General features: G+C 48.8%; 2 protein-coding genes and 1 non-coding gene across 3 annotated transcripts in view; 1 reads left to right on the top strand and 2 right to left on the bottom strand.

Moving 5' to 3' along the window:
• Positions 1–11,345, bottom strand: part of SACM1L (SAC1 like phosphatidylinositide phosphatase) — a 55,694-nt gene extending 44,349 nt beyond the window's left edge. The window contains exon 1 of the mRNA XM_004614527.2: positions 11,189–11,345. Within this exon, the coding sequence (XP_004614584.2) occupies positions 11,189–11,220 (32 nt within the window). The 5' untranslated portion in view covers positions 11,221–11,345. The remainder of the gene's footprint in view (positions 1–11,188) is intronic.
• Positions 11,346–11,735: 390 nt separating this feature from the next.
• Positions 11,736–11,808, top strand: TRNAR-ACG (transfer RNA arginine (anticodon ACG)). Its single transcript has one exon. It is a non-coding gene; the product is annotated as a tRNA-Arg (tRNA).
• Positions 11,809–18,781: 6,973 nt separating this feature from the next.
• The window catches only part of LIMD1 (LIM domain containing 1), a 56,352-nt gene continuing 48,910 nt past the window's right edge, over positions 18,782–26,223 (bottom strand). The window contains exons 5-8 of the mRNA XM_004614596.2: positions 25,033–25,163; positions 24,441–24,492; positions 23,694–23,762; positions 18,782–22,611 (exon numbers count right to left, since the gene is read on the bottom strand). Of these exons, the coding sequence (XP_004614653.2) occupies positions 22,474–22,611; positions 23,694–23,762; positions 24,441–24,492; positions 25,033–25,163 (390 nt within the window). The 3' untranslated portion in view covers positions 18,782–22,473. The remainder of the gene's footprint in view (positions 22,612–23,693; positions 23,763–24,440; positions 24,493–25,032; positions 25,164–26,223) is intronic.

Below are 26,223 nucleotides of genomic sequence, written 5' to 3'. Positions count from 1 at the left end.
GTAAATTATTATTATTATAATTGAAGTACACAGCAATGAATCTCCAAGAGCAAAAATCTTCCAGCGAAGGCCTGGATAAACTTTCAGAGGATGGATTCTAGAGAGCACCAACAGGTATGGAGCAGATACTAGTCATTCAAGTGCAGGCTTAGAAGTTCGGGTAAATGAGCTAATTTAACACAAAATGTCCAAGAGGTGAGGGTCAACAGGTAAACAGACATGTGCAGTAGAGCGCTGGGAAAGGTAGTAAGAGTGTGAGTGAGGGGGATGGAGTGGAAGTGGGTTCAAAGTCTGTGTAGGAGCTATGAGATCCCCACCCAAACCAGCAGTGTGCAGGCACCTGCCCTCCAGACCCTGGGAGATGCTTAAAGCAACAGCAACAAAGCAGCTCTGGCCTCCAGCTAGGAACTGCTGAGAACCAGAAAGAACACCAAGAGAAGCCAGGAGATGAGAGACGGTCTGCTGAGTTTGGGGAAATGGTCCTACCCCTTTTCTCTGCCAGGTTCCCAGAACACTGGAAACTAAGATGATTATCAACCCCTTCCCTAGCCCCCACAGGCGCTTTAAGAACCTGAAAACAAAAACAAAAACAAAAACACATGTATTGGCCTTCAAGAAAGACCACAGACAGGCACTCACCTCCCCCAGAGAGAAAGCTGAGTTCCTGCATGATCACTCTACAGTGAAAGTTATCAGATAAGATGTTCTAATTACTTTCTTTGCAGCTAGTTCTCTAGCAATAGTAATGAAATAATAACCAAATATCACCAGATATTTGACAAAAGCTGTCAATATAGAATACAAAGACCAAAATAAACAGAAGAATAACTGTAGGTAAATGAACTCTACTAAAACCGAAATAAAACTTCAACACATATATGTAACTGATAGAAAACACTGCACTCATTAAGTAAGAACTGGTCATAAGGTCAGTGAGAGAGCGCAAAGGGCTGAAATGTGTCTTCACAAACAGGAACCCTGGGTTTCATCTCTGGCATGTCATGAAATGACCACAGGGACCAACCCCTAAGAACAGACAGCAGTAGCCCCCAAGCACTGTTAGGCATGGCCCTGCAAAACATAAAAAAATAGCTATTATGTTTAAAAAAAAAAAAAAAGAAAAAAAGCATTGCTTCTGCAATCAGCAATCACTCCTAAAAGCGATTGGGGGAGCCATGATGTGGAATGATGGGGCTCAAACCCAGGTCAGCAGAGTGCAAGACAAGTGCCCTACCTGCTGAATATCACTCTGGCCCCAATCCATTATTTTGTTTGTTTTGGAGGCCCACCTGGAGATGCTCAAGGGAGCTCTGTGCTCAGGGATCATCTCTGGTTGACTCAGGGATCACATGGGGTCCTGGGGAATCAAACCTGGGTTGATTACATGCAAGGCAAATGTCCTACCAGCTGGGCTATCACTCTAGCCCCTACCCATTTTTTTTTTTTGCTTTTTGGGTCACACCTGGCGATGCACAGGGGTCACTCCTGGCTCATGCACTCAGGAATTACCCCTGGCGGTGCTCAGGGGACCATATGAGATGCTGGGATTCGAACCTGGGTTGGCTGCGTGCAAGGCAAACGCCCTACCCGCTGTGCTATCACTGCAGCCCCCCCATTATTTTTTTAAATGTATTGATTTACTACTAGTTTACAACGCTGTAACATTTCAGAAGCATCACTTCACAATTCTTTATGTGTATGAGCCTCACTGCACCTACCAAAGTTCCCGTATAATACCAAGAAAAATGAAACATTTCAATAAGGAAATAAAAACTACTGCTGACTACATCTGAATCCTAGCACATAGCAGTATGAACATCAAATGCTATACTATAACTTTAATGAGGAGATATAAAAAATATCTTGTTGTTTAGAAGGAGAACAAAGTACTAACAGAAATCACTTAAACACTGTAAGCAGCTATCTCTGGGACAATGGGAATCTGGAGTGCAGGCAAGCGATCCCTTTTATTACAAGCTCTCTGTATCATTCACACTGAAAAGAGTATCATGTATCAGACTGGAAGAAAAAGTGAATTTTTAATGTGTTAAAAAGTGTCTTTGAAAAGATTTATTGCAGCCTGTGATGCCTGAGCCTACGTGCTGCCTGTGCCCATGTGTTGCTGCCAAGCACATGTGGTGCCCAAGCACATGTGTCGCCCACATCTCCCCTCTTCAGACGTGTCCTTTCATCCTTTCCTATCTAATGCTGGGATGTGTACCGGGGCTCCCTCTCCACTCTGCAGAAGCCCACACTCGCTCTTGAGCATGTCGACACACTCTCTCTTGAATCATGTGTTCTCTCTTGAACACACTCTCTCTCCCCGTCCTCTCTCCCTCTGTCCCTCTCTTTCTCTCCATGCTCCCTCCTCAAAACTTTCAAATAAAATGTTATTAAAAGAAAAAACAAAAAAGGATTTATTGTAGATAACAACAGAGAGTTCTGGCCCAAGGGCTCTGGAACGTGGCTAATCTTACCTCTCAGAGAAATGCTGTGAGAATCTAAGCTTCTGCTGCTGCTGCCAGCAAGGCTATTTTTTTTAGGGCACAACCAGCAGTGCCCAGGAGCTATTTCTAGCTCTGTGCTCAGAAGCAATGTGGATCAGAACCTGGCTCAGGAAGATGCAAGACAAGTGCTTTAATCCCCGACTACCTCTCTAGCCCAGCCTTGTAAGGGAGGGGCTGGAAAGGTAGCTCAGCAGGCAGGGTGCTTGCCTTGCACCCAGCTGACTTGGGCTCAATTCCCAGCACTCCAGTGGTCCCCTGAGCCCACCAGGAGTTATCCCTGAGCACACCCGTGTGGGCCAAAAATAAAGCAAAATGAAAATGCCTTACAAACTGGCACCAAAAAGTACATAAACACTGACTGCCTGAAATCAATATTTCTAAGAATATGACTCAGAAACTCCCGAATGTTAGGAATAGTAGGAACCATCCCAACTCAAACACACCTACCCTTTGCTGTCCTCCCTCCTCTCCCTTCCCCATTGCCCAGCAATCTTTAACTGGCCTTAATCTGACTCATTCGTAAATTTTATTCTGAAAATCTTATGCTCCCACGTTTCATTTCAATAGCCAGTGAAGTTAACTTTAATTCTCTGGCACTCAGCGTCAGCAACACTTGAATAAACATTCAGCGGATTGCACGGTTTTTGTTTTTATTTTTTTATTTTTTTTTATTTTTTTTATTTTTTTTTTGCTTTTTGGGTCACACCTGGCGATGCACAAGGGTCACTCCTGGCTCTGCACTCAGGAATTACCCCTGGCGGTGGTCAGGGGACCATATGGGATGCTGGGAATCGAACCCGGGTCGGCCGCGTGCAAGGCAAACGCCCTACCCACTGTGCTATCACTCCAGCCCCCGGTTTTTGTTTTTAAATCTTCACCAAACAGGCTATGAAGTCTCCAGACAAGTACTACTCTGAATTTATCCATTGCTCTTAGGATTTATCACACAGGAAGAGAACAGAAGTTGACCGTTTTCTTAGAAAACCCAACATAATTAGTTAGCAAACACTTCCATTAAGTTGTTTTTATATGAATGGCTCCTCACTAATGTTTTCTTTGGCTCAGGATCAGAGTATACTGAATTTTAAACTTTGTTTCCTTTATCCTGAAAAGGAAAGATCTGGACAGATCAAAATTGAACTGCATGTAGGTAATATCACAGCTAGTAAGAGGAGGAAGAGGGCAATGGTGAGCTCTTGATTACAAAGCCGACCATGTCCCTGAAGCTGCATTCGCCTCATTTCTCAAAACCAAGGATATAATGAGGTCTCAATGTGATAAAACAGTGAAACTAAGCCAGAAGAGTCAATGACAACCAAATTCAATGAAAAATTCAATGAAAAAAATCCTCCCCATCTTTCGAAAGAATGGTCTTCAACTGCTGTGGTGCCTTCCACTTCCACCAACTCTCTCACATTATTTTATAGATTTTTAGAAATTATGACAAGGAGAGTCCCTTCAAGATTATTTGCTAATTATTCTATTAATATCAAATCTCTTAATTTTAAAAAATTTGGTCCTATACAAACTGTTGAGTGAAGCTATTGCCAATAACTGATATACACAATTACCTCAAAGGATAATACTACTCAGAACTGTAGAGAGATAGTACAACGGCTAGGGCACTTGCCTTACATACAGCGCAGTCCTGGTTTGGTTCCCAAGCATGCCAGGAGCAACTCCTGAACACGGCAGGTGTGACCCCCAAACAAACCATATAATACTACCATGTTTCCTTCAGGACAGGGGATTAACTATCAAGCCACTGTTCTGATTTCAGTTAAGATGACATCTATTTTTGGAAGCTATATAAAATATGGCATAATAAAATGGTAGAGCCAGGTTTAATCCCTTTTCCTCTGCATGGTCCCCCAAGCTTCACCAGGAATTGGTACTGGAGCACAGAGCCAGGAGTGAGCCCTGAGCACAGACCTGTGTGATCCAAAATACAAAAAAAAAGTAACTAAATAAAGAAAATTTGCAAAACTGAAAAAAAAAGGCATAATTATTTAACCCCACATATTTACTTTTTATTTAGCTATTTTACTTACAAGCATTACTTTGTGGTATAGGATTTAAAAAGGAAACTAATCACAAGGGACTACAAGTTAAATTAAACAGATTCAGTTCTATTATACTAACTGTAAGTGCATTTAATCTTAGAGCAACCTGGAATCCAAAGGTCTCAAAAGTACATTCCAGGCCCAAGGCTACAGCTCAAGGAGAACAACACATGCCCAGTATGCACAAGGGACTGAGTCTGAGTCCTGATGCTGCATCACCAGGATTGACCAGGAGTGAGCCCAAGTTCCCCAAACTCCCAATCTCAAAGGTGGGTGCAGCCCCCCAGCACTGCCATGTGTGGCCCAACTTCCTCTCCCCCCCAATTATTCATAACTGTCAGAATGGCTACCGTAAAAATAGAACAAATGGATAGCGCATGTAGTACTATAAATACATACAGAATGAATTATTTAGCCTTTAAAAGGAAATTCTGACATACCATAATAAGGATAAATTTTGAGAATATGCCTAATGAAATATGACAGTCGTTAAGGACAAAGATTTTGTTTCATTTATATAAGTAGTCAAATTCACACAGCAGAATGGTGACTGTCAGGGAATGGCAGGAGGAGAATGGGGGTTGCTATTTAAGGGTATGGAGGTCTTATTTTGCAAGATGGCAAGTGTTCTGGAGATGGATAGTGGAAAGACCACACACAGTGTGAAAGTGCTCAATGACACTGGAATGTGCACTAAAAGCTGATGAAATATTAGGTCAATTTTGCCACAATTTACAATAACACAGAATGAGAAAAATGAGTACTAGAAGATTTCACCAATTTATACAATGTAAGCAAATACTACTGATGAACCATGAAAATAAATCTTCAGGAAAATCACAACAGAAGTGGGAATATCAGAGAGAAAGCGAGAAGAGATAATGAAAGGGGTGGGAGCGGGTAAAGGTGGATGCTGGTTGCTAATGTTTTCTAGCTAAGTGAAGTCAGAAGGAGAGGGACAAATGAAGAACCACTCAGCTCATGCATGAAGTAAAAAGAAACACTGAGGGCATAAAAAAACAGCCATGGACGCTCAGAGGCTGCCCACAGACTGAGTCTGCTGAGGGGGAGGGTGGGTCACTTTTCATCCTATCTTCCTCAAAACCCTGAGGTCCCCCACCTGCTTCCTATTCTTTGTACACCCTAGATGCCATTTTCAACAACCAGGCTAACTATTTAATCTAGGTTGGGTTGTTTGGTTGCTTTTTTTTTGGGGGGGGTGGGCGGTACGGGGGAGGTGGGCCAGGCCTGGCTGCTTAGAGATCACCACTGGTGCTCATGGGACCATATGGGTTCTGGGGATTGAACATGGGTGGCAGGCAATCTCTCAGGCCACCACCTAATCTGAAGCGCTAATCTATGATTTATTCTCCCAAACTCACCAAGCAAAGCTCCTCAACCAGCATGCTCAGGTCTCGCTCAGCTTCCACTAGGCTTCAAATTTATCCCATCACGTCTGTTAATTCATTTCTAGTTTAATTCCTATTAGGCCTGAGAATAGATATGATCTGATTTCTAGTTTTTTAAAGTTAGGCATAATTTCTTTTTTTTTTCTTTTTTTAGCTTTTTGGGTCACACCTAGCCATGCACAGGAGTCACTCCTGGCTCTCAGGAATTACGCCTGGTGGTGCTCAGGGAAACATATGGGATGCTGGGAATCGAACCCGGGTTGGCCGCGTGCAAGGCAAACGCCCTACCCGCTGTGCTATCACTCCAGCCCCTAGGCATATTTTGTGGCCCAGACTATGGTCTACTTTGATGAATGTTCCATGTGAACTTGAGAAGATGTATTCTGTTGTCTGTAAAGGAAGTTTGTCAGGAAAACAAAACGTTATGTACTCTTTTGCAGTATATGAGAACTATCACAAAGCTGTTTACATTGTGGAACCTCAGAGATCCATAAGTAGGTCTACAGAGGGGCTCTACAACTGGCACTTAAAGTCACAAAGAGATCCTCTGTGATGTTATGGTCCCACAAGATCCATCAGGAATAATCCCTGAGCAAAAAGACAAGAGTAAACCCTCGTCACCACTGGGTGTGGCCCAGCCTTCCCCCATCCAAAAACACACAAAAAGACAACAACCAAGGTAGCAAGTGATCTGAGGCAGTCTAACACTAACCTGGACTCTTTGGCCCCAAACCCTACCTACCCAAAGTCTCAGGCAGAAGCTCCCTATCACGAGTGTCTAAGCTACAAGGCTAGCCTTAGAGTTGGATGAATCATCTGTTTCTGTGGGGCTGCAGATGAACTGAGGCCTCCTGCAGCCAGGTTTGTGCACTACCCCTGGAGCTGCCTCCAGGCTCTAAACCATGCAGAAGGTCACGGTACTGGACAGACGGCACGCCTTCATCATAGGGCAGCTTGGTTCTCTCCGTATTCTCAGCACTGCACACCTATTCTGACAACAAAGCTATGACAATCTTTGAAGACAAACAGCAGCTTTCCAGCTGAGAGAAGAGCATTTCTTCAGAGGCAAACAAGCATTTTATTTGTGGGGGCTTGGGGGTGACAACCAATGTGCTCAGAGGTTACTCCTGGCTCACATACACAAGAGGGGATAGAACCACAGTCAGTCACATACAAGGCAAGCACCTTAATCCCCTATACTACCTCTTCACCCCTGGTTCACTTTAAAGGATTCCCTAACTTACACTTATTTCAACTGATTTTTTTTAAAGAAAATAAGAACATTTTAAGTATTTCCAATGCATTTCTGCTACATACTATTTTATCATTTCAAATGTATCCGTCTGTCATTATTCATATCTACATTAATTATTGGTCACAAAATAGTACATTTAGAGGCCCAAGGGATAGTATAGCAGATAAGGGTCTGTCAATAGTGGTTCATCCCCCACATCCCAAATGTCCCCTAGCTCTACCAGTAGTTATCCCTGAACTCAGAGCTAGGAGAAAACCTTACACACAGCCGTGTCTGGCCCAAAACCAACCAAATAAATAGTGTGTTTAGAACTGGGAATGTTCAAAAAGTATTAATTATGAACTTTAAGTTTTCAATCAATACTGTTTCCTAAATTTCAAAATCCATATGACCATGTCAACTATTTCCTCTTATAAGTGACTCATCTCTATACCAAGGACAAAGACAACAGCAATCTGATAAAGAAAAAAAAATGCTAATCTGAATAATGCAATGTAATGGAAATATCATTCAACTCAGCCTATGGTGTTCCAAGGCCCATCCTGCCAGTTTAGCTGTTTGATCTAGCCGTGAGTAAGGTCACAGACAATTACTTCCCTCTCCTTAACAATCCAGGATGGAGGAGAGAGAAAACCATGACCTCACAGAAGCAATGAAAAAAACAGTAATGTACATAAAAAGACTCAAGTTGCTGTTACTTCAAAATTCTGTATTCCAAATTATCACAGACTGTTAGTTATGCCAAACTGGTAGGTGCTCTACATTGGAACGTTTTTCTATTTACTCAGAAATTCACTGAAGATGTCTGCGCAGGCTTGATTTTCTGCTAGGTCCCAAGAAGTGCTAAGATAAGAAATCAATATGGAGGTGTTTTAATGTTTTACATATTTGCAATCTACTTGTAAAAGCAAATTATATATAATGATTTTATTTCTAGGTGACAAAGTGGTTCAAAGTGTGCTGATCTGATCAGCATGTAAAGAGGGGAGAAAGGAAGAAGGCATTCTGGGCATAAGGATCTAAAAATTCACAACACAAAACAAGACAGTGGCTGGGTCCGTAGAAGGGAGTGTGCGGTGTGTTCTCTGGGGGTGGGCACCAGGCACCAATTAGGAAAGGGGCGGCAAGGGGCCTTGCCCATGGCTGACCTGCGTTTGATCCTCGGCACCACATATGGTTCCCCTGACCCCTGCCAGGAGTGATCCATGAACAGAGCCATGAGTAAACCCTGAGAACCGCTGGGTGTAACCCCCAAACAAATAAACTAGTAAAACTAATTTAGGGAATAGACTGTGAAGAGGCCAGAATATAGGGGGCTAAGAATGTGGGTTTCAGGAGTCAGAGAAATAGTACAGGGGGTAGAACTTTTGTTTTGTACAAGGTCTTCTGGGTTTGATCCCTGGCACCCCATTTAGTCCCCCGAGCCCACCAAGAAAAATGTGGGCTCCTACTGAGCATCCTATAATTCAACAGATCAGAACTGGAGACAAACAGCAGAGGATGAAACCAGGCTATTAGGAAGGTCAAAGTCATACACAGCAGGACAGTGGGTAGTGAAAATACACAGCATACAAGTGGACAGTGCTATAGTGCTACATGTGTATATATGCTATTACAGAGAAAATGTATGTAATGGGGAACAAATAATTTAAAGTTCTAAGCACTCAATATTAAACAGACACAGTGACAAAACTTAAGAAAAAAAATCAAATGACCTCTTGTATGGATCTTTCTTATAATATCTTAGGCATGCTTTTTAAATAACTATTATGTTCTGCTAATTCTGATATGGATCAGAAACCACTTCCACTTCCATAGGCATCTAGAAAACAACACTCCTTAGGTCAGAGGCCTGGAACATTTAAAAACCTGGAACAGACTTTCTCAGAACAGGAAGAACCAAAAAGAACTAGAAGAGAATACAACTCACAAATTCCTTGGTAAATGAAAATACAGCTTTTAAAAAGTTGCATCCAGACTGGAGCAATAGTACAGGGGGTAGGGCATTTGCCTTGCACATGGCCAACCCGGGTTCAATCTTCCGCATCCCATTTGGTTCCCCAAGCACCACCAGAAGCAATTCCTGAGTGCAGAGCCAACACTGTGGGTATGACCCAAAAGCCAAAACTGAGTAAATAAAAAAGCTGTATCCTCCCATTTACAAAAGCCCTCCAAACTTCATTCTAGGGGGTAAAAGAGTTAAAAACTGGCAAATTAAAGATTTTTCACTTCCACAAAATCCTAGATTTACTCCTTCGTCCAAATAAATTTATATTTCCACTTCTAGAAAAAGTCAATACAAAAGGGGGAAGGGCGAAGAGATAGTCAGGGTTGAAGAAGTTTGTCTCGAATGCCACCGACAAGGTCTGATGGCACCACATGTGGCCCCTCAGCATTGCCAGGAGTGATCTCTGAGCACAGAGCCAAGAGTAAGTCCTGAGCAACACCGAGTGTGTCCCTGTCCCAAAATGATAGCAATAAAATCAATCTAAAAGCATCAGCCTAAATACCTAAGGGTCAAATTTCCTTTCTCCTTTACAGATACTAGCCCCTTTCCCCCCATGACTGGTGTGTATTTCCTCAGTGGCTCATAAACAATCATCATTAGCTCAAATTCTCCAACCCATTGAACCTTTGCCACAGGAAAATTCAAGTATGTCCTGTAACCCAATGCTTAGCTGCATTAATCCAAGGTTCTATACTGCTTAAACACACTTGAGACGTGGTACAGGATCATATTAAACCCGTTAGTGACTATCAGATAGACAACAATAACCTAATTAGCCAGCACAGTGCAGGTGACACTGGCCAGGCCAGAACCCTAGTGGCTGGGCTCCTAAGGCAGGCCATGGCCTTGCAGATAACAAAAATGGGATAAAAAAAAAAAAATTAGCCATCGTCCCCCCCCACCCCCACCCCAAGCAAAGTATCTGCTGTCTAGCAGATGACCTCACTCCCCATTCTGCAGCCCTAAGTTTAAACTGAACCTTTCAGAAAGTTAACAGAGCTTGAGATTCTGCAGTGGGGCAGCGGAGGGGAGTGTAGGGATCGGAGAACCACATTTTGATGTCCTCATATTGATATCCTTGTGAAAAGAAATGACACCTCTGCCCAAGTACTCACTTAACTTGGGGTGAATAAGTGTCTGGAAAGCCCCATTCGCTTTTGCTACCAAGCAACACCCCACCCCCCAGCCACTGGATTTTCAACCTAACAGCTATGCACACACATGAAAGGGGGAAAAAAGTATAGGGGCCGATGGTAATTGGGGAGGTAATGCATGCTTCCATTTAACCTGGAACCAGCCCCAGACTCGACCCCTTAACTAACCCGCAACGCTTAACAACCAGTGTCTGTCTTTCCAAGTCTTTTTAGATAAAATTTGGCGCTACCGAAAAGTCACTGCAGCAGGGGGACAAAACGGGCGACCCAGAGGGCTGTCGCCGGTAACTTGGGGCCCGCTTGTGTGCCGCAGGAGAGAGACGTAAAAGCGCAGCCAAGTTCGCAGGCCCCGGACGGTAATTAACGGCTGCTCGTCGCCTTTCTCCGCATCCCAGAAAGACCGACCAGGTGAGCTCCGCTGCGCCCCGGGTGCGGGGGGGCGGGGGGAGGCTCAGTGACTTCTCCCGGGGGCTAGGATGGCTCCATCCCACATGGTGGAGGGGGAAGACTTCCTTCTTCGCCGCCTGGCGCTCCAGGACCCCCCGACCCTCCTTCCGAGAGGGCCAGGGGGGCGCAGCAGGACGCGGCCGGCCTAGGGCTACGCTCGCGGCCGGGCCGTGCAGGACGGGCAGCAGCGGGCGGCGGCGGCGACCCGGGCGCGGCCGCCCCTGAAGGCCGCGCCCCCCAGGCTCCCGGAGCGCCGGACCCCCCTTCACCCCACGCCAACGGGCCGCCCCCCGGGCGCCGCATTCCGCACCTGACAGCCCGCCGCCGCCCCCCGCCGCCACTCACAGCTTCAGGTGCTCGTAGGCCGTGGCCGCCATCCTGCGCTGCCACCTCCTTCCTCCTGGCTCCGTCCGCCCCGCCCCGCGCTAGCCGCCGCCTCGCGACGGTGCGACCGGTCACCCCAGGCACGGCGGCCGCCGCCCCACCCCCCGGCCACCTCTGGACCTCCTCCTCCTCCTCCTCCTCCTCCTCCTCCTCCTCCTCTCGGCGCCTCGCCCCGCCCCGCCCCGCCGGCGCCCGACGGCCCCCGCCCCCACCAACGGCAGGCGGCCGCGGACAAACTTGAGGAGCGCGTTGGCGCCCGCGGGAGGCCAACAGCCCCCGACGCCGCCGGGGATTGGAGCGTGCGCCCGAGAGCGCCGTGACGTAGCCGCTGCGGATTGGCTGAGCGCGTTTGGTGGGGGGGAAGGCGGAGTCGGGAGCGCGGGGAGCGGCCGCGGCGGCGGCGGCGGCGGCGGCGGCGCCCAGGGGCGGAAATGCACAGTCGAGCCGCAGAGGCTGCAGGCGCTGCGTCAGGGATGAGCTGCGGCGCAGGGGAAGCCCGGCTAGTACGGGGCCAGTGGCGCAATGGATAACGCGTCTGACTACGGATCAGAAGATTCTAGGTTCGACTCCTGGCTGGCTCGCGGCGTACATTTTTCTTCTTTTTAATTCTTTTGTGGCCCGTTCTGGGGCCTGATGTTAGGTTAAAGAGAACCCCGCTTGGCCGTTGATTCGGCAAGGTGAAATAGCTCGCTTTATTGTTTTTTTTATTTTTACGCTTCTTGGAGCCAGAGCGTCGTCTTTTGAGCTGTGTGGGTGGTGCCTTACGGAGCACCTCGGGCCGTGCGCTGCAGAGCACCGCCGTCCGCCGGCCGTGGAGCCCGCTTAGGAAAGCTGGGACAGGGGTCGTTCGGAGTGGGGTGGCGGAGACGTGCGGTGGCCCAGGCCCTGCCCGCGGCGGGGCGGGGGAGGGGGGACGCCGCGCAGTCGCAGCTCACCGGGCTTTGGGGGGCTGCCGGCGCGGGGTAGGCGGGTAGGGGCCCCCGCAGAGACCCCGCACGCTGCAGCGCGGCTGCGCGGGACCCCGGCTCGCGCCGCCTCTCCCGCCCACCCTTACCCGGGAGAGGAGGAGGAGGCGGCGGCCAGGACGTCATGGGCTAGAAGGGGGTCTCGAACCCGCGGAGAGAAGAGAGGCTGAGGCGCAGGATGCAGCCCATCCCCGAGTCTCTCCGTGCCAAGTTGTGGCAGGAGCATTCAAAACGCATACTGTCTCCTGGAACAAAAATCGTGCAAATCCTCATTTCTGAGATTATTAGCATTGACATCTTCCCTCCCCACTTAGAGACTCCCCGCCCCACACATTTTCTTATTATTAAAGATAATTTTTCTTAAATCGATACACAATTGTTTTTCCAGATTGGGGGTGGGCGCGGGGGGAACACCAGAAATGTTTTCTCATTTTGTCATCTTAGCTTTATATTTAAGATTCAAAATCATTAAATATTCTTTGAGGAAGATTTCCTGCTAGAGAACTAGTTATTTTAAACATTGGCCTGTGGCTAGGAATTTGGGCTATTTTTAACATTTTGAACGCTTTAAAAAAATAATGCCATATTGAGCTATTTTGATGTCTTATAAATGTTTTAGATGTGGCATGATGAGACATTTTTAGTGTCCATTTCATGGACTTTTTCAAGATAGTACATATTTTCAGTTTTTCCTCCCCCAAAATTTAAGCCAATCTATTCTTACATCAACAGCAGGCTTCCTTACATGCTAATTAACACTTGTAAAATCATTATGTTTGCCTTATGTGTTTGCAATAATTGAAAAATGAAAATTTCTTTTACATTTCTTATGTACATATCTTCTTTTTTCAGCTTTTGTTATAGATTTGCTGGTCTTTATAACAAAACACATTACTTGTTTTTTCAGTTTATCACTTTCATTTTTCTTGCACTTTTTTTGAGCTTAATTCTCATTTTATTCCAATTAACCTTTACAGGGAAGTACTTTTTTCCAACTGTTTTGTTTGTATTGTATTCCCTATTTATTTACAACCTAGTTACTTGTCTCAGCAAAAGATCAGTTGTCTTTTGGGGGAGAGAAGGGTCACATGCAGTTGGTCACACCCAACTGTGCTCAGGGCTTACTTTTCTCTGTACTCAGGGGTCACTCCTGGTGGTGCTTGGGAACTATATGCTGCCAGGGATGGAACCAAAGTCAGCCCCAGGCAAGACAAGCACCTTAACCCCTTTACTATCTCTGACCCTCAATTATATCTTAAAATCTGTCACTCAGACAAGTCGTTCACTGTCCTGAGCTTTTTACATGCACTAACAAACACTCTCACAAACAGTCTCACAAGATAGATTCAGCTATTATTTCCATTTTTATAAATGAAGGAACTAGGGGCTGGAGTGATAGCACAGCGGGTAGGGCATTTGCCTTGCATGCGGCCGACCCGGGTTCAAATCCCAGCATCCCATATGGTCCCCTGCACACCGCCAAGGGTGATTCCTGAGTGCATGAGCCAGGAGTGACCCCTGTGCATTGCTGGGTGTGACCCAAAAAGCAAAATAAATAAATAAATAAATAAATGAAGGAACTAAATTTGCTTCTGGTCATTGAGCAAGTAAGTACCATTTGTATTCGAATTTTGTCTGGACACTTGAGCTCTGAGTTGTCCATAAATTTCCGTGTGCCAAGGGTATGAAGCTACTTGGGACACTTCCTGGTCTGGGCAAGGAGAGCTATCATGTATACTCATCACGTTTTCTCCTCTACTGTTAGTCACTAGAAAAATCTCATTTCTAAGTCCTGGTGATGCTTCTTTCCAGCTCTGTGTTCTTGGACACGGCCTTTCCTTTAATAAAGTAAGCCTTTGGGTTTAAGCCTGTCATACAAGGCTTTAAAAAAAAAAGTGCTGGATGAGGAAATGTACTGCAGTCCAAGGGGCATGCTTAGATCACCCTTAACCCCAGTGTTTAGAGAGAAGGACAGAGCAAGAAAGAAATCAAGGGGGAAAGAGAAAACGGGAAGTAATGGGTGAACAAGCCTCTGGGCCTCAGTTATACTGGTGGTATGGGTGAGTGGTAGAGTCATATATTCAAAACACAGACTCGACAAGACTCAAAATATGAGATCAAACCTTCAACCACTGAAACTTTGTAAATGTGCCTGTCAAGTTCACAGGCAGGAGGAATGGAGTGTGGGCTGAGGTGGGGAAAGAATATGGGAACCCTGGTGGAGGGAGGTTGACACTGGTGGGATTGGTGTTGAAATACTATATACCTAAAATGTTGCTGTCAGTAACTCTGTAAATCACAGTTCTTTAATAAAAGAAATATTTTAATAAAATTCGTAAAAGAAAAGAATGCTGGGGCCGGAGTAGGGTATAGCTCTTGCTTTACACGTGGCCAACCGGTTTTGGACCCTGGCACCCCATATAGTGGGCACCACCAGACTACCAGGAGTGATCCCTGAGCACAGAGCCAAGAGTAAATCCTGATTGCTGGCCAGATGTGCACCCTCCCCCCGAAAAAAAAAAATGTTTTCTGCTGAACAGCCTCCTCTGTGCCAATTTCTGAACGTGGCACCAAGTGGATGTTCTGTGACCAGGGAGACAAAGGTTGACCTTTCTTTGCCAGCAGTGGAATACAGGCCAGGGCCTTTGTGAACATTCAGTTCAGAGACTTGAGTTCAGAGTGAACTCTCTGAGGCTGAAAAACCAATGCAGGGAGAAACAAATATTCTCCTGGTGTTTGTATGCACACAAGCCAAAATCAATTCTAAGGAAAGCAATGTACAGGATTAAAAAAAAAAAAAATCAGTCAAGGATAGATAATACAAACATTTTTCACTTTTTTTTTTTAGGTCACACCCGGATGCACAGGGGTCACTCCTGGCTCTACACTCAGGAATTACCCCTGGCAATGCTCAGGGGACCATATGGGATGCTGGGAATCAAACCCGGGTTGGCCACGTGCAAGGCAAACGCCCTACCCTCTGTGCTATCACTCCAGCCCCAACATTTTTCACATTTTTAATTGGCATTAACAAGCTTTTTCCAAATAGTAAAATTGTTGCTAGGCATTTTTACAAAATCTTGCAAGGAACCCAGCAGAGAAACAGTTCAAACTTCAGGTGGGCTTGTTGGCACTATCTGAATGTTCTCTGCAGTCTGCATTTTGGGGGGAGGATGTGGAGTCGGGGGTGGGGGCACATGGCCCACAGCCAACAAGTGTCTCCATGGCCAGGTAATACTCCTAACTCATGGCTTCGGGGCCACTCCAAGTGACAGAACCCAGGGCTCCAGCACTCGGAGAATGCACTCCAACTCCCGAGCCAGCTCCCAGCCCCGCAGCCACTCCGATGTCCACTTGGCAGCAAAGTGGCTTCTCAGCATGGCTTCCAGGTACCCACCTTTCATCCATCTCTTGCCTTCCCACCAAATCTCCAGCGTTTGGGGTGTTCCCTCACTTCCCCTCCTCCACGGGCCTCTTATGGACCATACCTAACTGCGTGGCCTGTCTATAAGGATGCAGGTCACTTGGCGGGACGTGTGTGACCAAATGAAGGGAGTGCTGACGTGGTCTTACACATAACCCCAGGCTCCTGCTAGGACTGTAGCACATGAGGCTGTCAGCTCTCCACCTGGACCAAACCTTTGTGACAGCTTTTTCTGGCCCAGGGTACAGCCTGGTCCTATTTATTTATACTCACTGCCCAAGGGCCTATCCTTTTATGTATGAAGGACTACTATTTTAAACTCAGGGAAATCACAGAGTCCTACTTTTATCAGTGCTTGAGAACACTCCAAATGTTCTAGGGATGTTTTGTTTCCACTCAGCAAGCGTGCTGGGCTCAGGAGGCTAAGCTGTGTCTCCTGCCTCAGCCCCCGCCTCTCCCTACTGCCACCTCACCAGGATGTCCACATTCATTCCCCAAACTTGTGACAAGTTCACCCTGCAAGTAAAAGAAATGTGGATATGATGAAGTGGGCATGAAACAGGCGGCCCAACATTATCTCAAGGGTTCATATAAGAAACTCCTAGGAGGTCAAGAATTTTGTAGTTAAGTGGATGGGCATGAAAAGTTTCATGCTGAGTGAAATGAGTCAGAAAGAGAGAGACAGACATAGAAAGATTGCACTCATCTATGGTATATAGAATAACAGAGTGGGAGACTAACACCCAAGAACTGTAGAAATAAGTACCAGGAGGTTGACTCCATGGCTTCGAGGCTGGCCTCACGTTCCGGGGAAAGGTCAACTCAGAGAAGCGATCACCAACTACATTGCAGTCGAAGGCCATGTGGGGGAAGGGAGTTGCGGGCTGAATGAGGGCTAGAGACTGAGCACAGCGGCCACTCAACACCTTTATTGCAAACCACAACAGCTAATTAGAGAGAGAAAACAGAAAGGAATGCCTTGCCACAGTGGCAGGGTGGGGTGGGGGGGAGATGGGATTGGGGAGGGTGGGAGGGACACTGGGTTTACGGGTGGTGGAGAATGGGCACTGGTGAAGGGATGGGTTCCCAAACTTTGTATGAGGGAAGTATAAGCACAAAAGTGTATAAATCTGTAACTGTACCCTCACGGTGATTCTCTAATTAAAAATAAATAAATTTAAAAAAAAAAAAAAAAAAAAAAAAAAAAAGAAACTCCTAGGAAGGTTTGCTCCCTGACTTGGAAGCCGGCCTCACATGCTGGGGGAAAAGACAGCTCAGAGAAGGGAACACCAAGTAAAGGGTGTTGAAGGACATGCTCAGGTTAGGAGATGCGTGATGAATGTAGACGATAAATCGAACACAATGCCGCAATCAATACCTCTATTGCAAACCACAACACCCCAAAGTAGAGAGAGAACAAAAGGGAATGCCCTGCCACAGAGGCGGGGTGGGGGTGGTGGGAGGGATACTGGGAACATTGGTGGTGGGAGAATGGGCACTGGTGGAGGGATGGGTACTCGATCATTGTATGATTGAAACGCAAACACGAAAGTTTGTAAGAATGTAACTGTACCTCACGGTGATTCACTATTTAAAAAATTAAGAAAATAAAACTCCTAGGAGGGGCAGAGCAAGGTGTGAGGAAGAGAGAAGTCAGTATATAGCCACAAGCCAAGGAAAGCGGCAGTTGTTGAAAAGGGCAAGGAGGGCCAAAGCGATAGTACAGCAGGTAGGGAATTTGCCTTGCACACAGCCAACCCCAGTTCAATCCCCAGCATCCCATATGGTCCTCCAAGCATTGCCGGAGAGCCAGGAGTGACCCCTGAACATCGCAGGGTGTGACCCAAAAAGCAAAGCAAAGCAAATGTTTTAAAAGGGGCACAGACTGAATTCTTCTCTACACCTCCATTAGAACAGCCTTGACTTGAAGTGTTTGGCCATTTCTGGTCCCAGAACTGTTGGATCAGAAGCTGGAATGATAGTACAACAAACAGGGTACTTGCCTTGCATGCGGCCAACCCAGAGTTCCATCCCCAGCAGCTCATATGATCCTCCAAGCTCACCAGCAGGGATCCATATACATCAGTACCAGCAGACCCTCGCTCTCAGCTTTCCTGGATCACTGGAACATAGGCCTGGCAGCCTCAGTATGTAAATGTTCTGGACTTTCTGCTGAAGTTTGTATGCGTGGCATAGGGTTTGCAGCAGAAGAAATTGTGTCTGTCTCAAGCAAAATTCAGGTAGGTTCACCACCCCTCACGAAAGATTGTAAATTCCAGGGCCAGGGATGAGGCAAAGGCAGACCCTAGATGAACCAGTGGGAGGTTTTCAGTGAACGTACAAGGGATTTCAAGTCTGCCCAGAAGCCGGGAGCAAGGAGAGGGAGACAGGAGAGAGCGGGGCAGACTGGGATGCTGGCTTTTCTCAGGCCACCAAGGCAGTTTCCGAAAGGCCCAAAGTAAGGGCACAAAATGAGGCGAGAGACAGGGCTGAAGGCTGGCTTCGGGGGTCTGGAATCAGGTCATGGTTCTCATTTTATCTCAACTTGGAAATGTCGAAGGAGGAGCACATGTGGTATTGTGAGGCCCTGGATACACACACACACACACACACACGAATCAGTTTCACCACCCACCACCCACCATAAAAAGCCACAGGATAGAGCACATGTGGTGTGTGTGTGAGGCCCTGTTTTTTCACACACACACACACAGAAATGGGGCTCGGGGAACTAGTATAAATGCTGTTCAAGACAAATGTCATTGCTGTTGCTATCAAGACACATCCTCTGTCTCTGGCCTAGGAGCCTTCTGGCTTTAGCCAGGATCCATGAAATCATGAATACTAATTTATGAAGCTTCCAAGGAAGATGAAATCCAAGACCCTTCACAGTTCTGAAATGAATGGCGATATCCCTTCCTTAAAGAATCCAGAGCTGGCCGAAGAGACACTATATAGGTTAAGTCACTTACCTTGCGCACGATCGACTGTGCTTCAAGCCTTGATACTACATATGGTTCCCTAAGAACAGCCAGAAGTAAGCCCTGAGCACCCCTGAGATGTGGCCCCAAAACAAGAATTTAGAGCTGAAAGATATCTAGTCCAGTTAGCAAAAAGCACCACTGTGCACAAAAACACACAAGACCCGGTAAACAGCAAGTTGGAGGGCACTTTAATAATAGTGTACAAATCAATGCAATTTCGTTATATTTTGAATAAATTTATAGTAATTTTTGAATAACTCTATATTAAAATGAGATACAAAGGAAATAATTTCCCTGAACAATGAAATTTTCATAAACCATATATAAATTTCTCACATCTGTCCAGTCCTGGCTCAGAACAATAGATAGAGAATATATTTGACTCATTTATTTCTATTTTTAAAAATTATTTCAAATAGGAAATGGAAAAACTAGGAGTTATTTCTGGCACCAAGGAAAGAATTTGGTTTCCTGGCAGATGCCTTTAACAGATGCATCAACACCCAGTGACCGGGGTGGGGGTCAGACCTCACACACTCTGTGGGTTCCAGCACCCACCAGGGCTCTGCTGCATTCAGGGATTTGGAAAATGGCACCTGAGAAGGGGCTGCAGGAGGCAAATGCCTAGTTCAGCTGACCCTTGGACAACACAGGAAATCAGGGGCACCTACCCCATAATCTAACTTCTGACCCCCCTCCCCCCCAGTCCCTCCCCAGGGCCATGCCCCAGTCTCCGAAGAGAAGGGTTTCCAGACCCACACCACAGCCTTCTCCAGTGCCCATGCCCACGGATGTGCAAGTTCCTGAGAGGGGGTCTCTGGATCCACATTCACAGCCCCGGAATCCAACCACCCAGCATCCGAGATGCAATCTATGGATGTGAGTCTCTTAAACAGAAAAACCTCCTGTTTCTGTTCACACCAGCATTGTTTCAGGCCCAACAGTCACCGTCTTGATTCCTAACAACTGCTTTTCATTTCTAAAGCGTGATTCAATCTTGTGGAAACGAGGGGATAGCGGGAACTGGAGGTGGGCAGAACCCGATTATCCGTGGTCCAGCCTCCCAGGTCACAATGGCAGACCCTGGCTGAACCAGCAGGAGGTTTTCAGGGAACATACAAGGTATTTCAACTCTGCACCCAGAAGCCGGGAGCAAGGAGAGGGAGATAGGAGAGGGCAGGGCAAATTGGACCCTGGCTTTTCTCAGGCCATGGAGGCAGTTTCCGAATGGCCCAAAGTAAAGGTACAAAAGGAGGTGAGAGACAGAGCTGAAGGCCGGCTTTGGGGGTTAGGTCACGGTTCTCATTTTATCTCAACGTGGAAATGTCAAAGGAGGTCTTTTTAAAATACGTTTATTAAGCCTGGCCTTGTGCTTTCTATGTACCTACAAGTACAACCCCATTATAGCTCTATGTGGCTAATAAGTCATAGGGCGTTTAGAAGAACAGATGGCTTCTGTGAGGAGTCCGGGGAAGAGAGAAAATGGGTGCAGAGTCCTCTGACAACAGAAGCTGATTCTGGGAGTTCTGGGCATTTGGCCATTCTCTTCACGTCCGTCTCCAACAGGACAAATGCCATGTTTGCAACGTTTTGCTGACTCACCTTCATCCAAGGCCACTTTTGAATTCTCACTGGAAAAATGAATCCCACACTTTCGTTCATTCCTCCATCCACAAGCCAGTCCCTGCTACTCCGGCGGTGGCACCGGGTCACCGGCTTCCCTCTGTTGCACTTAAAAGGTGAGCAACGGTGTATCCACAAGCCAAGGTTGGAAATCATCCTCAGGTGCAGACAGGTGAAGCCCTCCTGCCCGGCTTCCTGTGCCTGCCAACCTTGCCACAGCGGAGGCGGAAGACTCGAGAGGAAGGCACCGGCCCGGGGCGTACACGCACAGCCCTCTGTGTTCACGGGTTCTCAGGTGACTTCCCCACTCATAGTCAGCTGAAAGCCCATAACCCTGGCTGACGTAACAGTGGCATGAGTTTCGTAACACAATAGGGTGAGTTTCATCACAAAGGAAAAGGTAACCCATGGCGCCACAGGTGTGCTTCTTCCGGGCACCTGCTACCCTACCGAGGCCAAACACGGTCTGGGGACAGAGCTGGCTGCTGTGGAAAGTCAGGGAGACTCCTGTGCCTCTGGCTCCACTGGCACCGGCTGAGGCCTGGCCAGGCTGGACTCTCACCGGATAGGAAGGGAGGAAGCAGAGACTTGGTGCCAGGCCGCGAGCCCAGTAGGCAGTGGTGCACTGGCTCCGAACCCCACTCTGAGACAAAGCCCCAGGGTCCTGCCCATAGGCTAAATGCTGGTCAATCTCTTCTTACAGGCCTCCTTCTGGAAAGGCCCAGGAGGGGGAGGCCTCTGGCCTCAAAAGGACACAGAGTTCAAGTTTTGTGCTGAGGGGGGAGTTGAAAGCCGGCCAACCTGTGGCCCTCTGTAAGCCCTTGCTAAGTGTGATGAAATGCATATGACAAAGGCACCCAGGGCCAGCTGGCCCGAATCCCAGCAGACTTTTAGCGAGGGTTCCAGAGCTCTGAGCCTCTGGGTCTGGCCTAGGTGAAGCCAGAGACCCCAAACACACCCAGGACCGTATCTGTTACAGCGCGGTGGCTGCGCTCTGCCTCAACTTGCCATTTGGTGACACTCTTGTCTGTGAGGTATTTGTGTGTGTGTCTGTGTGCGTGCGTGTGTGTGTGTGTGTGTGTGTGTGTGTGTGTGTGTGTCAGACTGAAAGTGGAGGGAACCATTTTATTTTTTTCCAAACAGAAGAAGGACAAAGAAAACCCAGAAGAAAGCAATGTACCTTATACTGGTTTTCTCCAGACACAGTGCCTGTGCCAAGAGCTGGACAAGAGAGAAACCTGTGACATGAACAGAATAACTTATCCTGAGGTGCGCCCTCCATGCCCGTGAGATCTCACACACACACACACACACACACTCCTTTACAAGGGGCAAGCTCTTGGGCTGTGGCCAGAAGCTCATTGTGAAGAAGTCAGTGAACAGGGGTGTGCGGGATGTCCCCACACAGGGTCCTGTGACTCTCCTCAGGAGGACTCCAAAGTCACAGACTCTGAAGAGCTTCAGCAGGGACCATCACCACCACCACCACCACCACCACCACCACCACACACACACACACACACACACACACACACACACACACACACACACACACGGAAAAAAAAAAAAGCCTGATGCCTGCACCAGGTTCTTGCCCCCAGAGCACTCTTGGCTACCCTGGGGGCGAGTCTCTGTCAGGCCCCCAGCCAGCGGTCTTTCAGTGAGCAGAGGCTGGAAGGGGCATTAGAGAATGACGTCAGGGTACGAGGAGGAATCCCTGGTCTCACGCAGGTCAGAACTCAGCCCTTGTTTACCAAGTTAGTGAACTCCACAGCTTCCAAAGCACAGGGAGTCTGAACACCCCTGCAATCATGCAGCCTCGGGGCTGCATTAGAAGATGTCTCAGATCATGGGGCCTGGACGTGGGCCTGTCCTCAGGGGAGAGACCAAGGCTAGACGTGTCCTGTCCGCAGCTGCTGCTCTTCAGAGGATATGGTGAAAGCACTCCCGGCCACCTTTCTCCCTCTGAAGTGGGAGCAGTTTCCAGAGAGGACAAGCGGGTCACCCCTGAAGCAACCACCTGTCAGATGTCACCTACTTGCCGGGGGCATCTTCCTGAGTAATCCGAGGGAGGCGTGGCGGGGGAGAGAAAGGCACCGGGCGGATATGCCAACCAAGGATCTAAGCAGGTCAGAGGCACCGAATGCTCTCCTGCCGCCCGCCCCTCCTCTCTCCAGGCCCGGGGTCCCTCGAACTAATGGGCAGGCTTCTCTCGTGCCCCCCTGCAGCCCGGCTTCCCATCCCCCACTGCTAAAAGCGGTGCTGGGCTGGGGCTGAGGGTGAGGGCCCTTTCTCCAGCCTCTTGACATGACAGGAGTGACAGAAGAGGTGATCTTCCAGCGGGTAGCATCGATGACCATCCTCATCGTTGAGCTCGAGACCACAGTCCTGTGGTGAGACAGGACAGACCACCCAGACCGATGTCAGGACAGATAGAGGGCGCTGTGTGCACCCCTGTGGGCAGCTAGGCCCACTCCTGCCCTGAGCCTGAGCCCCTCCACCCCTAAGCTCACTGCCCAACCCTGACAGGGACCCCCAGAACTGAGATGTGAAACCACACACCAGATTTCCAAGCATGGGACTCCCCCAAAGGATGCAAGATCTCAGTGGGGAAAAATATAATCTTAAATTGACTTCCCATTGAAATAACATTTTGAATATGCGGGGTTGGATTTAAAAGAAAAAAAAATATTTTTTTTAACCCTACTGTTTCTTTTGACTTTGATAGCACAGCCACCAGAACAAAAACCCAGGTGGGACCCGAACTTGAGGCCCGCTCAACCGCACTGGGCAACACGGCCCCTCAGCGTGTGAGGGCCTGGTGGACAAAGTGTCTGCCTCTTTCCAAGCCAACTGGGGCTGGAGTTGGCTTGGAAAGAGCCCCCGCCTGCAACAGGGCTGGGCGAGGGACTGACCCACAGCCCCACCCTCCTCACCCCATCTCACAGAGTCAATCTAATCTCCGTCTGCACGGGACTCCACCTCATTCTGGAAGAATCTACTACGCCTACCCTCTTCACAGGGCTAGGCTGGCTGAGAACTGTGGGGGTCCTCAGCCTCAGGGGAGGCACAGGCCAGAGAGGGGGCAGAGGGGCTTTCCAACCTTCCCCCCACCAGCCACATGGCCGTGTTCCAGGGGACCCACTCTCATGACCTGTAGGGTTCAGCCTCAGAGAAAGGGGCTCCTGGCAGAGGAAGGGTCTGCCAGCAGTGGGGGGAGGATGACCAGTCCCCACCCAGCACACCAGCCTGATAATATGGACCCCCAAAAGGCTCCCCTCCATCACCCAGGGGCAGAAGCTGCATCTGAGTCAAAACCGGACAGTTACGAGCATGGAGGAAACAGGGAAGGCTCCCATGCCCCAAACCAAGCTCCCCAAATCAGGCTTCCCTTGTTTGCTCCATGGCTACCCCAGATCCCGCGCACTGTTCTCAGAGGCGTCTCCTCTGGGGCTGCGCGGGAGGCCTACCTCACAGTGGTAGCAGTCCACGTGGAAGTCTCGGTCCATGGACACCACGCGAATGGTCTCATCGGAGCCCTGCGGAGAAGGAAAGCAGGGATAAGGGGGCTCAGCGATCCCCCAGCCTGCGTGGGGCCGGGGTCTCGGGAGAAGGGCATGGGTGGGAGGTGAGCAACGCTTGTAGAAAAAGCCACGTCTAGCCAAGAAGAGGAGAACAGAAGGACGGGGAGCCCCTCCCCTCTGGAATGTTCAAGTCCACACTGAAGAAAGCACCAAGGTGGGCACTTTCCGTTTGTTTGTTCTTGGCCATGCTGGGGGACCTCACCCAGTCCCATACATGGACAGGCAGGTGCTAGGGACGAGCATTCTGCTCACTTTCTGTCTGTCTGTCTGTCTGTTTGTTTGTTTGAGGGGCACACCCAGCAGTGCTGGGGGCTTACTCCTGGATCTGCATTCAGGGATCACTCCTGGTGGGGCTCTTAGGGGATCATATGTGTTGCTGCGGATTGAACCCAGGTCTGCTGCATGCAAGGCTAGCGCCCTGCCCGCTGTGCTACATTGCTCCCACCCCACTGCTCACTTTCTAGGAGTTAGTGACCTGACTGTGGGTCACATCAGGGCACTCAAGCCCTGGGCAGGACCACCTGTGCAAAGGGGCTTCGTGGGGAGAACACGTTTTATCTTGGAGTTGAGGTGTCAGGACAGTTTCTACAAAGGTGTAAGGCCAAGGCACGAATCTTGGGAATGACCTCTCACCTCTGGGGGGAGGATGGGGAGGCCACAGGCTGCACACTTGGGAGCCAGCACCCTGCGAGGAGAAGCAGAGAGAGGTGAGTGACCCACACCCGTAGCCCACAGCCCGCGCAGCCCAGCCCACAGTGTCCAGCCTGCAGTGTCCAGTCCGCAGAGTCCATGTCCACAGTCCATGTCCACTGTCCACAGTCCACAGCCCGCACCATCCAAAGGCTGCATGCAACCCACGTCCACAGTTCACAGCCCACAGCCCGCACACAGCCCTCTGCCCACAACCCACACACAGCCCTCCGTCCACTGCCCCCAGCCTGCCGTGAGGGGAAGGGGCCCCGAGTCCCCACCATGTGAGTTATGTCAGAGAGAGCTGGTGGCACGGGGCCTACAGGGCCTGGCTGGTTCCTCCGGGGCCCAACCTGGAATCTGATGCTCGGTTTTCCCACAAACATGACTCCTCATCCGGCTCCTCTGAGCAGCCCTCCCCAGGCCCCGTGACGCCCCTCTCCAAGCCATCAGGTGCTGCTGCTGGGCCTTGAGGGTGGCTGCTGGCAGCTTCTCCCCCCCGCACAGAGCCCCGGTCACAGGGCTGCCTCCTTACTTGTGGTAGTCCCGGACGCAATAGATCTTGTTCTCGGAGTCCACGGTGAAGGGCACCCCATCCAAACACTCGTTGCAGATGACACAGCGGAAGCAGCCGGGGTGGTAGGACTTCCCCAGGGCCTGCAAGATCTGTGGGAAGGAAGGAAGAGAGGCCGGCGCTGAGCAGGGCTGAGCAGGGAGAACACGCAGGAGCAGCTGCCATCTCTGCTGGGCCTCTGAGACGTGCAGGAGAGTATCCGGATGCAATAAACAGTGGCCTTCTCAGGAAATGGGGAGAGCAGGGCCAGGAGAAGACCCAGCGCAGGTTTGGAAGGGAGCATGTCACGGAAACATGAAAGGGGATTCCACAGGTGAGGGGCGGGGTGCAAAAAGCCTTTAAGTCCCCCGCTCCTAGGGGAGGGGGTCCTTCTAAGCAGCTTTAACAGCCTGATCATCCAGATTTAGCCCTGATCCTCTCAAATCCAAGTGTAAGCAAAGCCCCAGCGTTGTTTTAAACACAATCGGGGGAGAGCCCAATAAGCTCCTTCCTCTCCGAGTCATTTGATCTGGATGTAGTACTTGGAACTGCAGGAACCAGGATGGAGTTGAGACAAGGAAGAAGAGGAGGGACAGAATATCCCTGGTAAGTTCAGGGGCTACGGAAGTAAGTCCCCACCTCTCAGCGGGTGAACTGAATCAAAACATTTCTCCTAAAAAGTCTGAGGGTCTCAAAGTCTGGCCCCTGGACATGCTGTGTCAGCAACACCTGGGAACTTGTTTAAAGTGCAAATTCTGGGGTCAGGGGGATGGTGCGGTGGACTAGGGTTCCTGGATTCCACCCCTGTCACCACGTGCCCCATCTACCCAAATAACATGCCTAGTACTGTTTGGTATGGCCCAAGAAGAAAGAAAGAAAAATTAAAAAAAAAAGCACAAGCTCAGCTCCCACCCAGATCTCCTGTCTCATACTCTCTGGGGGGAAGGCCGGCAGAGGGCATTCTCATCTGATGCAGGCTGAATTGCCAGAAGCTCGGGTTTGAGCTAAAGTGGGTCTGGCTTCTTCTATGATGTACAGTTGAAAGGACCTTCTGGTGACACCGTGAGAATCATTTCTGTGGTCTCAGGTGCTCTGAAACTCAACACAAGTGAGGGGTGGAACTGATACCAGCAGGTCTGCAGCAGAACATGGATCTGTGGGGGAATGGACGCA

The sequence above is a fragment of the Sorex araneus genome, chromosome 4, assembly GCF_027595985.1.
Source record: "Sorex araneus isolate mSorAra2 chromosome 4, mSorAra2.pri, whole genome shotgun sequence".
Classification (NCBI taxonomy): domain Eukaryota; kingdom Metazoa; phylum Chordata; class Mammalia; order Eulipotyphla; family Soricidae; genus Sorex; species Sorex araneus.
Note: the sequence above shows the minus strand (reverse complement) of the source record. Positions and strands in the feature narration are given on the sequence as shown.